At 33.6% G+C, this 17702-nt stretch overlaps 2 protein-coding genes and 1 pseudogene across 2 annotated transcripts; all 3 read right to left on the reverse strand.

The window, feature by feature from the left end:
- Positions 1-7192: 7192 nt before the first annotated feature.
- LOC17878976 (aspartic proteinase CDR1) lies at positions 7193-8503 on the reverse strand. The gene has a single exon (XM_006285373.1). It carries the CDS (start codon positions 8501-8503, stop codon positions 7193-7195), a length of 1311 nt encoding a protein of 436 aa, XP_006285435.1.
- A 1734-nt stretch (positions 8504-10237) lies between these two features.
- Positions 10238-12865, reverse strand: LOC17877730 (phosphoenolpyruvate/phosphate translocator 1, chloroplastic). The gene is made up of 9 exons (XM_023778818.1): positions 12328-12865; positions 11931-12053; positions 11694-11846; positions 11431-11516; positions 11258-11342; positions 11056-11175; positions 10899-10967; positions 10682-10811; positions 10238-10592 (listed from the first exon to the last, which is right to left on the reverse strand). The coding sequence occupies exons 1-9, from the start codon at positions 12724-12726 to the stop codon at positions 10516-10518; spliced, it is 1242 nt and encodes a 413-aa protein (XP_023634586.1). The 5' UTR covers positions 12727-12865; the 3' UTR covers positions 10238-10515.
- Positions 12866-13248: 383 nt separating this feature from the next.
- On the reverse strand, positions 13249-14361 carry LOC111829433 (annotated as a pseudogene).
- Positions 14362-17702: the final 3341 nt, after the last annotated feature.

A 17702-nucleotide genomic window follows, 5' to 3' on the forward strand; every position in this document is an offset into this window, starting at 1 on the left:
CAGCTACCAAAGCATGCCCACATGGAATTTTGACCTTGTCGAACTGTTTGCAACTACATTGTTTCATATTCATTAGAACAATTGTGTTCCCTTACGTCCCCCGAACTCCCCTAAAACTTCATAAATGTAGTTTGTTACTCTACCAACACTTGAAGCACTCATAATTAGCATAGTTTGAGTCATCTGTTTGTCAACCTCCGTAGTTACTAGTCCAACTCTTCTCTGCGACTTCTTTCTTCGGGCACTAAACCAACGAGTTAACATTCCACGCACAAATCTTAACAACTCTATAATGTGTGAATCCTTACCCTAATTCAAGGCCTTGTTCAATTGCTCTGATATGTTGTTTGTCATGAGATTGTATCTGTCACCTTGGGAATATGCCCTTGTCCAATGCACCATTCCTATTTTCTCTTGGAATTTTCCACATGGTTGCGACTTACTCTGTATCTGAATATAGAGCTCCTTAAATTTTGACACTTTAAGCTCATAGCTAGCATTTTTTACAAGCTGTGTCAACTCTTTGTCCTTGAACTTTGCTTGAACGTTCCTACAGAGATGGATGATACATGTTCCAAGATGGGCCAATGGATATACAGCCTTCTTAGCCACATAGATAGATGAATGCCTATCTGATATTATTGTGATACTTTTGCTATCGGCGATGATCCTCTCCACCTTACTAAAAAACCATGTCCACTAAAGCTTAATAAAGAGAGATATTCTTTAATATTTGAGTTCTTATTAATGTCTTATAGGAACTATATTTGGTATTAGAGCTTCAAGGTTCTGAAAATCAGAACATGAGTGAATTGACAACAACCGTAAAACCAAAGGAGAGTGTACCTTCGTCGATCCAATGTCCGCTGCTCACCCAAACCAACTACACCTTGTGGGCGATGCGCATGAAGGTTGTGCTTCAGGTCCATAAAGTGTGGGATACCATTGATCCTGGATCTTCTGATCTCGACATAAATAACTTGGCAAGAGCTCTGTTAAAACACGAAACCTTGGGGCTGAACGTGTTAAAGAAGCTAAAATCGAAACACTAATGGCCGAGTTTGATAGATTGAGGATAAAGGAGGCAGACACGATTGATGCTTTTGTTGGAAAACTTCAGGAGATATCTACAAAGTCAACATCGTTGGGTGAAACCATAGAAGAAGAGAAAATTGTCAAGAAATTTCTTAAGAGTCTTCCAAGAAAGAAATATATACACATCATCGCAGCACCTGAGTAGTTCCTTGATCTCAAAACAACCACGTTTGAAGACATAATCGGAAGATTAAAGACTTATGAGGAAAGAATTGTTGATGAGGAGGACACACACGATGATCAAAGCAAACTTATGTATGCTAACTCCGACTCTCAGCATCCTAGTTCGTCTCATGAAGGTGGTCGAGGCAGAGACTCAAGTTGTGGTCAAGGAAGAGGACGAGGGAGATATGGTTTTGGTTATCAACAAAGAGACACATCCAAGGTGACATGCTATCGGTGTGACAAGCTGGGACACTATGCGTCGAACTGTCCGGATCGGTTACTAAAATTAATCAAACTTCAAGAGTCAGAAGAAAAGGAAGAAGATGATACACATGAAGCTGAATCTCTTATGATGCATGAGGTCGTGTATCTTAACGAGAAGAATGTGAAGCCACAAATGTTTGATGGGTGCTCTGAAAAGGTCTGGTATCTCGACAATGGTGCTTCTAATCACATGACAGGGAAGCACATTTGGTTTTACAAGATCGACACAACAATCACCGGAAAATTTTGTTTTGGTGATGATTCATGTATTGATATCAAAGGCATCGATTTTTTTATAACCAAAGGAGGAGAACGAAAGCTTTTGGCAAATGTCTACTACATACCAGATCTCAAAAGCAACATTATAAGCTTAGGACATGCAACTGAATCTGGATCTGATGTTAGAATGAAAGAGGACTACTTAACCGTGTATGATCGAGATGGGAACTTATTGGTGAAACCTAATAGATCGAGAAACAGATTGTACAAAGTTGACTTGGATGTTGCAAATACAAAATGTCTACAGCTCTGTTGCAACAAAAGATTCATCAAAGTGGCATGCAAGACTAGGACATATAAGCTTCGAAACCATAAAAACTATGGTAACAAAGGAGCTAGTTGTTGGTATATCTAGTTCGCCAATAGAGAAGGAAACATGTGCATCATGCTTACTTGGAAAACAAGCAAGAAAGGTTTTTCCAAAAGCAACATCGTATCGAGCATCACAAATATTGGAACTTATTCATGGAGATCTTTGTGGATCTATTTCACCATCTACAGCTACGCAAAAGAGGTACATTTTTGTGTTGATTGATGATCATTCTCGATACATGTGGTCGATTCTCTTGAAGGAAAAAGGTGAAACATTCAAAAATTTCAAGAAATTCAAGGCTTTAGTAGAACAAGAAACTGGATTTGCCATCAAAACATTTCGAACAGACAGGGGGAGAATTTGTGTCCCAAGAGTTCCAAAATTTATGTGAACAAGAAGGTAGTAATCGTCATCTCATTGCTCCATATACACCACAACAAAATGGTGTTGTTGAAAGAAGGAATATGACCTTGTTAGAGATGAAAAGAAGCATCCTAAAGCACACGAACATGCCAAATTATTTGTGGGGAGAAGCAGTTCGCCATTCAACTTATATCATCAACAGAGTTGGAACAAGAGTTTTGCCGGACCAAACACCGTATGAAGTCTTCAAGAACAAGAAACCCAGTGTAGAATATCTACGAGTGTTTAGTTGCATTGCCTATGCTAGGGTGGAATCTCCACATCTAAAGAAGTTAGATGATAGATAAAGGATGCTTGTGAATCTCGGTACAGAACCCGGTTCAAAAGTTTATCGGCTTTTAGACCCAAAAAATTGAAGAGTCATAGTAAGCAGAGATGTTTTTTTTGATGAGGACAAAAGATGGAAGTGGAAAAGTTCAGAGGAGGCATCTACACTTTCTGGTATGTTTACAATTGTTTTTGGGGATATTGGAAATAACGGCATTAGAGCAAGTGATGTTACTGTCGAAACAGAGGAAAGTAGAGAAATTACAGAAAACAGAGATTATACTCGAGAAAGTGATGAGAATCGTGAAGTAGAAGATGACGATGAGATTGAGTCATTAAATGAAGAACATGATTCTGAGGATGAACAAGAACAACATCAAGTAGTACAAGAGCTAAGGAGATCGCAAAGACAAGTTAAAGCCCCTGGTTATTTCAGCGATTATATGTTATTTGTAGAGATTGAGGGAGAACATCTCTTACTGATGATTAACGATGAACCATAGTTCTCCGATGAAGCGAGAAAAGAGAAAGTTTGGAGGGATGCCTGTGAAGAAGAGATTAAGTCAATAAACAAGAATCAAACATGGAGCTTGGTTGATCTTCCTGCTGGAGCAAAATCGATAGGACTAAAGTGGGTGTTTAAGATAAAATGTAATTCAGATAATAGCATCAATTAATACAAAGCAAGACTTGTGGCAAAGGGCTATGTACAGAGACATGGAATAGACTTCAATGAGGTCTTCGCACATGTGGCTCGTATCGAGACAATACGTTTTATCATCGCTTTAGCAGCATCGAATGGTTGGGAAGTTCATCATCTAGATGTGAAGACTGGTTTTCTCCATGGAGAATTAAAAGAAGATATTTATGTTAAGCAACCGGAGGGATTCGTGATTAAAAACAGTGAAGAGAAAGTGTATAAACTACACAAAGCTCTCTGCGGATTGAAACAAGCACCTCGTGCATGGAAAATCAAGTTGAATCAGATTCTTGGTGAATTGAAGTTTGAAAGATGCTCAAAGGAACCTTCTTTATACAGAAAACAAGAGCAAGAACATCTTCTTATTGTGGCGGTTTATGTTGATGATTTGCTTGGTATAGGTTCTAGTATTGACTTGATCATTGATTTCAAAAGAGGAATGTCCAGAATGTTTGAAATGAGTGATTTAGGTAAGCTTACCTACTATCTTGGAATTGAAGTTCTACAAGGAGAAGATGAGATTGTGTTAAGACAAGAAAGATGTGCGAAGAAAATACTAGAAGATGCTGGATTAAGTGAGTGTAATTCTGTTCTTATACCTATGGAGCCGGGTTTGGAACTTTCTAAGGATCGAGACCCTAAGCGTGTTGATGAACAAAGCTATTGAAGGAAAATTGGGTGTCTTAAGTACCTACTTCATACTCGACCAGATCTCTCTTATCCCGTTGGTATTTGGTCACGTTATTTACAAGAACCAAGGTAGTCACATAGAACTGCGTTGAAACAAGTCTTAAAGTATCTTCAAGGAACACTTACTCATGGTCTCTTTAAGCGAGGTGATCAATCGGGTTTAGTTGGCTATAGTGATAGCAGCCATAGTGTTGATGTGGATGATGGAAGAAGTACCGCAGGTCATGTGTTTTACTTCAACGAATGTCCGATCACATGGTGCTCTCAAAAACAAAAAGTTGTAGCCTTATCGCCTTCTGAAGCTGAATTTATGGCAGCAACAGAAGCAGCCAAGCAAGCTATATGGTTACAAGAACTCTTTGCTGAAATCGTTGGAGCAACATGTGAGAAGGTGACTATACAAGTCGACAATAAATCCGCAATTGCACTTACAAAAAATCCGGTTTATCATGGGCGTAGTAAACACATTCATCAAAGGTACCATTTCATTCGTGAATGTGTTGAGAATGGTCAAGTCGAGGTGATACATGTGCCCGGAATTGAAAAGGGCTGACATCTTAACCAAAGCACTTGACAAGAACAACTTCAAAGAAATTAGAGATCATATTGGAGTTCAAAGTGTGTCCAACAAGGAGTTCAAGCTTAAGGGGAAGATTATTGGGATAAGCTTGAAGAATAAGATGGCTTGAGAAACGAGTTAACCCTTTTCCTAATCGAGTTATGATTAGGATTAGCTAAGTGTTTTAGAAAGTTGTCTAAAACAATGTTATACTTCCTAAAGTGAAAAGGAAATTAGTTTAAGGATTTTATATATATCTTATTATATAAACCTTGGTTTTCAAAGTCAGCCATTAACAAGATCGTGACACGTGTCAATTATAAACGATAAGATGTTGACACGTGGCGTAACTAATTTTGTTAATATTTGGATAAAATAGAATTATTATTAACCCTATCGAAAAAGGAAATATATAAAATAAATATTATAAAGAATTATATATTAAAAATTATTAATAAATTAAACAAATAACCTAATTTCAGTTATGTCAATTTGGTTTATTAATAAGATAGTGATTTAAAATTTATAATAAACAAGAATATATGGCGGTTTTTGTTTACAGAAGAGGATTAAGGTTTAAACTTTAATCTTACAATTAAATCAGGTTATTTGTTGGTTTGGGTATATAAATAATAAATAAGAATTATTGTTTATCTTTATAAATTAAAATTAAGGTTTAAGTTTAACAATTAAACAAGATTATATGTCGAAACTTGGTTTTTAAATTTACTAACGCACGTGATCGTGATAAGTGTCAAGTAAAAACATAAGATGTCGCAACATTTTATATCTAATTTTGTTAATATTAAGATACAAATAGAATTTTTAAACAACATTAAAAAATGATTATAAAAAATTAAAGATAATTTTTGAGAAATACCCCTTTTGGTGTACCTCTTTTCAAAAATACCTCATTTATCTATCCATTTTCAAAAATATCCATGTTTAAATATGAAAAATTATAAAGTTTTATATGGTTTATAAGGTACTTCTATATAATAACTACTACAAATATTTTATAATGTTTTAAAAGGTTTTAAATCGTTTTTACAAGTTTTATAAGGTTCTTAAGTGGTTTTTAAAAGGGTTTATAAGGTTTTTAAAAGTTATTTATAAGTTATTTTACGCTATTTGAAATATATATAAATTTAAACGTATATAAAGGTAATTTGTGTGTATATTTATAATTTTTCACACATATTTGGATAAATTTCAACATTGAAAGTGGTTTTTTTATAAAGTTTGAAATAGGGATATTTTGAAAAAGTGGTATGGAAAAAGGGTATTTTTGATAATTAAAAAGTAAAAATTTGATATTTATAAAAAAAAATGTGTAAATTAAAATACCATATAAATACCTTTTAAAAACGTTTTAAAAATTACCATATTTTACAAATGACTATATTTGTATTTAACATCATATTTTAGATTGATGTTAATATGAAAGAACTTTACCATCATATTAAATAATAATTAATTAATATTCATAGTCAGAGAATGATTTTTTGAAAAATTTAAAGTTAAGAAATAAATTTTTTTACAAAATGGTATAATCATGTTTTAGAGGATAATTGCTAGATTAAGATTTTTAAAAATATTTTAGAAATATTATGAGTAATGGTGAATAGCTCCCAAATAGCTCCCAAATGTTTTGGTGATTGTCAATTTGACATTACAATATTTTTATAATTAACGTTTAATAACGAATTTTAAGATATATATATATATATATATATATATATATATATATACACGTTTATTTGATACTTCAAACCAAATAAAATCTCTTTCCAAATGAAATTAATTTCTCTTATTTTTCAAAAAAAAATTTGGAAATTATTTTTTTATAAGTTATAATAAATTTTAATTTAAATTTAATTTTAAATAAAAATAACCCGTCTATCGGACGGGTACTAAACTAGTATATATATATAGTTGCCAAGGTGTGGTAAACTTATGAGTTTTGTGAGAGATTAAGATATTGAGAAGTGCTTTAGTTTTGAGTTATTTTCTAAAGCTTAATAAAGAGAGTTATTCTTTAATCTTTGAGTTCTTATTAATCTCTCATAGAAACTATAAGTCCGAACCTAGTGGAGAGAATGTGATAACTTCAATTTTTTAAAACCAAAATATAAGAAAATAATATATATCATGATTTAAATTTAATAACTATTGATTTGTCTTCTTAGATTGGTTTCCATCATAAATAAAAAATATTATATTTTAAAGAGAGTTTGAGATAAATAAAGAAACAATTCCCTAAAATAAGGGATTACGGATTATAATTTTGATTGAAAAAATCTTTGATTGTTTAATTTATGAATAATCCAAAGTTGCCCCATGAACAGAGACCTTATTACATACGAACTAAAATTTTTCAAAGAAACTACTTAAGGCTAAAATGAAATCAGCCATTATTATAACTAAGCTGAACCATCTACATCTTTGCACAATCCGTTGGCTTGAATGAGACCTTTTTGGAAACGGTGTCGTATCCAACAAGAAAGTTCATTTGCGACAAGTTCCCATATATGGCAAGGCTCGGGCTCCCACTAAAGGCAAAGCAAACCAGTTCCTGTGAGATTTGCACAAATGAATTGGAGGAGTCTAGCTTCACATCTGCTCCATCGAAATGCATAGTAATGATTGGAACTTTCAGATCCTCTGTTGCACTGTAACAAAGACTTAGAACTTTCTTTGGGTCCTCCTTCCTCTCAGCAGTGATTGCAGACGCAACCGCATCCTCGAGCTCGCTGTAAAATTCGGCTGGTAACAACGTTAGAGTTGTGCCTGAATCGATGATGATGTTTCCCTCGGTTGTTCCAGATTCTGAGACTGGGAATGGAATTTTCTTGCTTCCCACGCTAATGGATTCTAGGGTTAGGTAATAAAAGGTTTCTGGAGACTTAGAGATCAAAGGAGTAGAGACAACTCCTGTTCCCGAGACTTCAGCATTGGTTCCGAAGTTGAGCTTGCTCGTTCGATCGGTTTCAGAAGTTAAAGGGACTAAACAGTATGAGAATTTACCATCGATTGAGTCACCAAGTTGAGTAATGAGCGAAGCTGCACCACCACCAAGACCGATGATTCCAGAGCCCTTTTCGTTAAACGTTCCAGAGTTGTTATGACCACAACCGATTAAAACATTCTTAATCTGCACGGGACGGTTATTAGTTGAGCCTAACGTTAACGTGTCTGCGGCAATGTTACCTCTTGTGTATGAATGGTCCCCGTAAGACATGGAGTAAGAGCAAGTGGTGTCATCTACGGAACAAGAGGCATGATCTTCAAGAGCATTACATTGACTTGAGGAGCAAGAAACGTCTTTGTATGTTGATGAGGCTTTAGGGTCAAAGAGAGGATCATCTTGAGTGTAACAATCATCACATGGTTTGCACTGCGTCCAGAGGAGATCGCTTCCGGTGTCGGCGATGGCCATGATCGGGAAAGGAGGTGTCCCGAGGGATACGTTCATGAGATATTCACCGCCATTTGAGGTAATCTCAACTTGTGGTGAGTTAGCTGATGTATCCTCAGTGAAATGGAACGCACGGTTAACAGATCGGTTGATAGAGTTTCTCAACCGCTGGGAAGGGGTTTCGGTCGGGTTAAAGAAAGGCGATTTAGGCGAATCGCGGTGGATTAGATCCGCGGTGAAGCCTAGTTTTGATTTGGCGTTTGCGTTTGAGAGAAAAGGTGAAGAGAGTAAACAAAGAGACAAGAGAAGTGAAGAGAATAGAGACGCCATTTTCTTTGATTAGTAGTTTAGCTGAATGATGAGTTTTTACTTTTGACAATGAATTGATTTTATAAGGTTGATGAGATGTAAAATTGAATAGTAATAAATATTAAGATTCTTACGTTTTGAGAAAGTTATCTACAAATTGATTTTGTCATTTGTGTCTTGAGGATCTGACACATAATAAACAACAAAAATGAAGATTTTTTTCATTCTAATACATATATTTTTCTCTTATTCAGGAATCAGGATCCCATTCATTCATATTGTGACGTGTTTTTGGTTGATTATGGTATATGTATTTATCTTATGTTATGTTATCTTTTATGTTATGATCTTCAAAGATAATGAATTAACAAAATAAATTTTGATATTAATTAGTTTATTTTTCTAAAAATGGATATAAGTTTTTAAAATATCAAGAATATAAAGACAAACTTTATTAGAAAATAATTAAATATTAGCACTCATTAAAATTTAGTGATCACTTTACTTATTCATTATTTATCTTGATAAGGAATCATAAATTTTAAAATTAATGGAATGCATACAAAATATAATTGTAGGAAAAATCATATTTTTAATCTTAAAATGTCATATGGTAACACTTGAAACCTCTAGAGAATTTCACGAACATTTATAAATTACTAAAATAATTTATTAACAACTTAAATTTTAAAACTAGTTATCATGTTTATGCCGTGATAAAAGATGACGTATCAGTAATGTCCTTCAACAAAAAAATAGTTAATAAATAGTAAAATTTTGTTGGTTTTTTAGTTTAAATTTATTTAATTTTGTTATTTACTATGGTTAATGTTAAAAAGAAAACGTCATTCTTTTTCGTCTATTCACCGTCCGACTACGAAACTCTCACCTAACCCTAATCTCTGCTGTATCACGGTTACTTCCTATTTATGGTAATTTTAATTCTCTGAAACTAGAGACTGAAGCGCATAAAAAGCTTATAAAAATAATTGATACTAAAAATGAAGAATCAGATGTACAAGAAAATGGCAATCTAGTAAAAAAAATGTGTTCATGATAAAACATTGGAGAAGTCATGAGAATTGAGACAGCAACTTATCTAGAATATTCGTTGATTACCAATAAGAAATCAATCCGTTTGAATCATAAATTAGTGGGGATGCATTTGAATTAATGTGAAGAGAAACGTCGAAAAATTGCGTTTATGAGAAAGACGAACTGAAACAATAAATTGAATAAAAAAAATGTGGAAATTATAGTTCCAAAGCGAGTGTTCAAAGAAGATGAATTTTTCCTTTTATAAATAATAAAATTAGTTCAAATTTATAATTACAAAATAGCGTTTTAACACAGACATTACTATTTCATCATCTTTACGCTAGTTTTTAGGTTTAATGATGGACATGTCTTTACTCTTCTTCACTTTGTCTAGATAAGCTACAAAGGTTGGCACTATGTAAGTGTAGACACCATCTTCACCAATTCAGAGCATGCAATCAACGATGAAAGTAACATTGGTATTTTGTTGAGAGATCAATAAAATCATCACCTACAGCAATCAATTCTTAACTTGGAATTAATGTAAGCCCCAAAATTGGCACTTCGTCATTGAATTTGGAGTAGTAACATCCAAATTCGGTTACATTTTTGGAGAAAAATAACCAATATTTTTAGTTTTAAGGGTATTTTTGATAGCCTCTCAATGACCAATTCACACGCTCCAATAAAACCTTTACAAGTAAACTAAAAGCGCCATTGAGTGAGTTTGTTGGAAATATATTCTTGGAAAACTGTAAAACATTTTAAGAGCTTAGCATTCGTCTAGACACATAAGAGAACAAACAACTTATAAGAAACTCTAAGAGAAGAGATGGCTGCAGAACAAAAAAAAAAACTTAGAAAGTGATGAAGCTTCGTGACAAACCCGCAAAAGAATAAAACCATCTATCTGAAAAACTTCAGCTCGAGGAGAAATTGTATAAAAATCCAAAGGGCGGGAGTGTTATGACATTAGGCATTAGCACATGATTTGATTAAGCAGTCTTCGGCTTTGGCTTAATACCCTTCACTCTGGAGTATAAGAAGACTCCCGCTAGGGCGATTCCAGTTCCTGCAGGCAGAACAAGATGAACAACAATGAGCTCTGAAAGATTGGCTTATTATTTATTCACAAAAGCCGAGAATAAGACTGTGTATTACCAAAAGCATTAACAGGCGACACAGGTGTCTTGAAGAAGATGACAGAGCTCACAATAACCACAACACGTTTCACGCAGTTTCCAACTGAATGTGTAACAGGCGATACTCTCGCCAAAATCATGTACGACACCTATATTTTTATGGCAATTTATAAGAGTCAATTCAAATACTTTATATGCTCAAGTGAAACAACATAATCAGTAAGTAAAAAGCTCACCTGCTGGTAGGCGTGGAAGCATAGCGCCGCAATAAGAGACTTTGTGTATATTTGTTGAACATTCACACCCTGAAAAACCGAAATGGGCTGTTAAAAACTACATATATTTGACAAGGATACAAAAACAAAATTTACAATTTGTAGCAAAGAAACTCACAACTGATTGAATGTATGAAGGAGTGAACTTGATGCCTTCCGAGAAGAAAGTCACAGGAGCCATCAGAACGAGAGACATCAATGTTATAATTGAGAAGAGGGTGATGTTGTCCAGAGAATCCTGCCAAGACGCAACATCAAATTTAGTTATTCTATTCCACAACACATCAAGTGAAAATTTGATCCACGCACAGGAAACTTACATCTTTCTTAACCATGACTTTCTTACTCAGCACATTACGAGATTGGTTAGTCAAGTTTGACGCCATTGCACTTGTAAATCCAGCCCTGCCACAAAAGTAAAAAATGGTAAATATCTGAAAATAACCAGAAGAAAATCACATCATAAATGTCACAATACTCATGAGAAACTGACCAGTTGAATGAGACCTCTGAAATTGAAGCAAGGGCAACTCCACCAACAATTGGTATAATGGCACCAATTACCCACGGAGTAGGCGCCTAAGAAGAAGTTGGTAAATAAGTCATGCTTTTAAAACTTTAAAACTAGTGACGTAGCACATAGTTTACACAAATCAACCAAAGGCGATGGCTAATCCAGAAGGGAGGACAGTATACATGAGTGCATCAATCAACTCCAAGATGTAAAAGAAAAACACAAATCAGAAAAGCGCTAACCTCCCCAAGAAACATAGCAGACAACAAAACAGAGAAGAAAGGCTCCATGGCTTTAATGGTGTGTGTAAAGGACACAGAAACTTTCCCGAGACTCATGTTCGTAAACAGATTACCAAGTGTATGCACAACGGCAAGCGGCAAGATCGCCGCTAGCTACCAAGGTAAAACACATCAAAGTTAGTAACATATCTCCAGAACAAGAAGCTTGTGAATTAACAAAAAAAACAAAAAACACACCTGAGCACCACTGATCTTTGGTCTCTTGTACAAGTTAAGAGCCCACATAACAGTAATAAGCACACTACCAACAGCAAACTGAACCAAAGTTACAGTCATTGGGGCGTGTAGAGCTTTCAAGACCTGCAGCAATCAGAAGAAACCAGAAACTATAATTGGTTCTCTCACAATCAAATCAACCAATCTCTCTCTGGTCCAATATGACTAATCAAACCTAATCCAAATACTATCAAACACAACGATGCATCTAAGCTTTTACATTCTGAAAACACAAAGAACACCAAAATTTTCGGAATCGGCTAATCGTATCTTTCAATTACTCATCTCAGCTCCGAATCAAAGCCGATGAAACAGTGAATCATTCAGATGTAGAGAAATCGAAAAACTAAAAGAGTACCTGCTTATTGTAAATGTTGAAGTAGATATTGAAAAGGTACCACATAGCAAACAACAAACCAAGTTCCAACATCTTCGTCAACTTGCCACTCTTCTCTCCATCATCAGCACTCTCAGGAACTGCAGTAGCGGCGGTTTTGAAACGATTCGTATCAAACGACCGAGAGATCGACGAAGGGACACCGGACCAAGCTCGGAGAGGCGAATCAGATGAAGCGAGACGCCACGAGCGACGAGATAGAGAAGGAATAGAGACGACATTAGGAGAAACGTTGAGATCGTTGAGGTTTGATGATGATGAAGAAGAGGCGGCGGTTGTTAAGGGATGGCGAAGAGAGAGCCGCCGTGGTTTAAGGAGAGGGAGCGACGGAGAGAGAGAAAACACGGCGGAGCTTTGCATCGTTGGAGATCTGAATCAGAAGTTGGTGAGAGAGTGGGAGAAGGCGTTGGAGACTCCGTCGAGTGGGTTGGTGGGGCTAAAACCAAATACACTCAGAAGAAGCGAATTCTGATATTTGGGGAGGCGTCACTTATTTATTAAAATGAAATGTGAGAAAAAAAAGCTATATGTTATATTGTTATGTAACAACAACCTACAACGTTGAAAAGTCCGCCTTTAAACACTTTAGGGTATAAAATTAAAAAACATTATACGAATATAATTTAGAAGTTTATTATTTAGATTCTTTAGAAGATTCAAAAATACTTCCAAGCCATAGGTTCATACTTCATCGTGTTACCCGAAGACTCATGACGTTAGAAAACAAAAATTTTAGATTCTAACAGTCAAAATAGAAATAAAAATATGTTTTATAAAGAGATCGAGAGTGTAAATTGTGATATAAAAAAAAAATTAAGTTGAATTCAGCCAGATTAAGTAATTGTTTTTTGTTGTCAACCATACATTAATTAAAATATTGTTCTATGATTGGTAATAATTGGTAACCCAATCATGAGAGAAATCGTCTACAAAAAAAATTTCCAAATCAAGTGATCTGAAATAACAAGCATGACAGTCTGTTTTTAAATTACAAGAACACGAAATCTTAATTAAAGAAAATGAGGAAAATAACGCACGTAACACAAGAAATTCATCTAACATATTGGAGAAAGCTGGCAACTCCTGATGGTTTTGCACCATTGCGATAAGCTTGACACAATCTGATTCAAAAGTATGAGAGTCAATCCTTCTTATAAGAATACTCTCCATAGCCCATATAAGTGCTTCCAATTCTGAGTGAAGTGGTGAGAGGCTTCCTCTAAGACACTTAGCACCTAGTAGAAACGTCTGCTCTTCTCCCCTGAATCACCATCATCCCAAACCAGTAAAAGGATCTCCAACTTACACGAACCATCGATTCGACGATGAAGGAATGGATATATCTTCTACTGGTTCAGTTACTTCAGCCGGTATTATTTGGGCCTCTTTCCATAGTAATTGTTCACTTAGAGCCTGATTAATAATATCTATCGGTTCTGACTGAATTCCTTGGAACAGTTTTTTGTTTCTATCCTTTCATATGCACCACAAAATCCATGGAAATAAATGTTTGTTCTCCTTCTTACTCAAAAGAGGGACCATACTCCAAAAGATAAAATCAAGATTCGCTAATCTAGAATTATAAGGAAAACCACCAAGTAGTATCGGAATCGTAGACAAATCCCAAATTCGTCTCGAACGAATACACTCGAAAAGCGCATGATTAATGGTCTCAACGTCTGAGCCACATGTTTTGCATACCATATCACATTAAATCCTACGGGAAGGTAAGCATTCCATGACTATAAGTGTACTAGTGGCAATTTGCCAAATAAAATGTTTGATCTTTGGTGGAGCGCGAAGATGCCATGCATACGCCTTTCAAGCAGTATAATTTGGACTCATTTCTGTCTCCTCTACCAAATTTTTTGCCAGCCAATATCCTGATTTGATCGTATATTTTCCGGATTTTGTATAATGCCATATCAATCGATCATGCTTATAAGTTTTACTTATAGTTATGCCTTTAATGATCTGAATGTCCTCCGGATTCATAAATTCATGTAGGATGGGTGAATGTCATTCCTCATACATTGGATTAATTAAATGGTTAACCATCAAATTTGGATGAAGTAAACTTCCTCGTCCAGAAAGCTGGACGAGGATTAAGATCAGGTATCCATTAATCTCACCAGCAATTATTTAGTTACCCATTTATGTACAATTACGTTCAGCTAAATTCAGCAGCTTTTTCAACACACGAAAATTTATATAAACGTTCATTTCGGATAAAAATTTGGATAATAATGAATATATAACTTGAGTTTTAATTTTATATATCAAAAATACACCTTACATTCATTTTTAGATATAAAATAAAATAATAAAAAATGGTACATAATAGTTTCGCAAAAAAAAAACGGTATATGAATAATATAGATGGAATTTAATATAAATGATGAAAATTTAGAAAAACCAACTCATACTTAAGTTGAACTATTATATAAAATATCAAAAACTTTAGTAATGTTCTTACTCATATTTTTAGTATTATTGATTAAATTACTAGAGGAAAAAAAGAAAAAAAAAGGAACTTAAGAATTTTTATTTTAATATCATGTTAATTTTTAAAATTTATTACTTAATAGAGATGTGAAAAATATTTTTATTAATTATTTACATAATTTTAATAGCTAAAAAAATTAAGAATAACAATTTTGATAACCAATTTTGTAAAAAAAAACACAAAAATTCAGCTAGATTATGTAGTTACCATTCATAAATAGAATATTCAGCTCGATTCAACAAACAAAATACCAAAATTTCAGCAAAATTCAGAAATTCAGCGAGATTCAGCAACAATTCCCCAGTTACCATTAAAACCCCAATTCTGTAAACAGTTTAATACTGTTATGTATAGATTTACATTTTAATCATAGGATTAAAAAAATAGAAAAAAACAAATCATAGGATACTTTTTGATTTGCAGTCAAGTGAGAATAATTTAATCCTTAACCCGTAAAAATCAGGTTGAGTAAAAATATATCCTAAAATTTAAGAATATTCGAGTCTTGTCGAGTTCTATTATTTCGTATTAAACTCCACTAATTATGGAGTAAAGATTATGTCAAATTTATACTAAAAACCATATTGTACCAATAAAATTTCTCAGTTTATAGTTATAAATATACTAATACATCAAATTATCAGCCTATCAGATATCATAAATACCTGAAAATTGAAGAAAATTAAATAGATTTAAATATCTTTAAAAATGTTACAGTTGCAAGTCTTTTCTACATAATTTACTTCAAAAATAAATCTAACATGTGGTGTAATATGGGCTAATATCGAGTAAGACATTTGTTTTTGGGGAAATCTCTTAAATACCACAAAATAAGTATTTTTCCAAAAATACCATTATGAAGTTTATTTTCCAAAAATACCATTAAATTACAGTTTTTCCCAAAAATACCACAAAATTAAAAAATAAATATTTAACATTCAATACTATTTTCTAAATCTAGACACTACACTCTAGCTCTAAAAACTATACCCTAAATGTAAATAGTCAATCCAAACATAAAAACAAAAAATTCAACATCTTCAAAATTCAACTTTGTATGTTTATGGTATTTTTGGAAAAATAAAACTTTTGTGGTATTTTTGAAAGAAAAAAATAAATGATGGTATTTTTGGAAAAAAATACTTAAAACATTCTATCTAAGGAATTTCTCTTTGTTGTTTTTTTGAAAACAAACTATAAGTCGCAATTTATATATACAAAACATTATTAAAAAAATGAATCATAGTAGTGATTCTTGTAAAAGCGACAAACCATTAAATGCTTCCATACAAAACACACATCCATCTTAATTTGGAAAAGTGCAATATCCTAATTAAAAAAGAAGTTAAACAAAACAACATTCAAGTGATTATGATTTAATCACGTCGCACCATACAACACTTTTAAAATTTTTACTTGATCCGATTATATAAAATTTTTTCTTAAATACATATTAGGATGCTTTCACAAAATTGACATAACCGTACCATAACCTAAATTACCACGCTTGTGGCTGAAGTTTTCTTTGTTTTAGAGCACTGACATTGACGGATCGTCCCAGAATTCTTTTTTTTTTTTAATTTTTAGATTTAAAAAAAAAGGCAATCATTCGCGGGCCGGCACGTGTTAGTGGACCCGCGAATTGTGAAAAAAGAAGAAGAATGACGTCCCATTTTTAGGTACGTCCCGTTTTTTTTCTTTTTTATTTGTTTTTTTTTTCTTTTTTTGTGGGAGACTGGGCAGAGACTGGCCAATGCCCATGCTCTTAGCGATATTGAGTATGTTTGGATTTGCCAATGTTCATGCTGATGTTCATAACAGTTATCAATTTATTAGAATCAGATTTGCATATAGTTAAAAACAAATATGATGGAATATAAAAATATTCATTTGTTATTGGTATGTACATATCAATCTCAGTTTGGGATTTCATGTTCAGAAAAAGACACACGAAGATTTCAGCATGTGTTGCGTACACTCATATAAGATTTGTTAATGTTATGGGTGAAGAAATGAACCAACCTAATAGCACAACTTAAACTTTGGGTAATCTTATAAATAACTTTAGGGAGAATTACTTAGATAAACCACAATTGTATGTTTATTCCTTAAACAGCCAAAATTTTTTTTTATTACTTATATTTTTAGTGAGATGGGTGTAATTACAATAAACACCTTTGATCTGTTTTCACTTAAAAATTGCCACGTCAGATTCGACATGCCACGTCATATCTGAAATTGCCACATCATTATTCTGTCTTTAATGATAAAAGAGGAAGAAACTGAACATTTTCGTCACTATTCACAAACAAAAAAAAAACTGTTTTTTCTCTCTCGAAGCCAACGAAGAACCCTAACTCTCGCCGCTTTTCTTTCTCGTTTCTTCCGGCCGCTTATCCTATTATCAGTGTGTCTCTCTCTTTCTCGTCGTTATTATTGTCGCATTTCTTCTCAACTTGGATGGAGACTTTTCATTTTCTGACAAAAATAACAGGGAAATACGAAACGTCGTTTACGGCTGAGTTATAGCCGCATTGTGGCTGAGTTATGCTACATTACAACTGAGTTATGGTACATTACGGCTGAGTTATGCTACATTACGGCTGAGTTAGGATATACTTTCTCGAGATTACAAAAAGTGTTTTTCGGGAAAGACCAACAATAATTACGTACACATATTCACACGCACACGAATAATAAAGTCATAGAGTATTATGTTTTAAAAAATTATTCAAAATAATTTAAAATTTGAATTCAAATTTTATAAACAAAATATTCAAAATAATTTAAAGTTTTTTGTCTAAATATAGAATAATACGTCACGGCTGAG

Source organism: Capsella rubella, unplaced genomic scaffold, assembly GCF_000375325.1.
Source record: "Capsella rubella cultivar Monte Gargano unplaced genomic scaffold, Caprub1_0 scaffold_7, whole genome shotgun sequence".
Classification (NCBI taxonomy): Eukaryota; Viridiplantae; Streptophyta; class Magnoliopsida; order Brassicales; family Brassicaceae; genus Capsella; species Capsella rubella.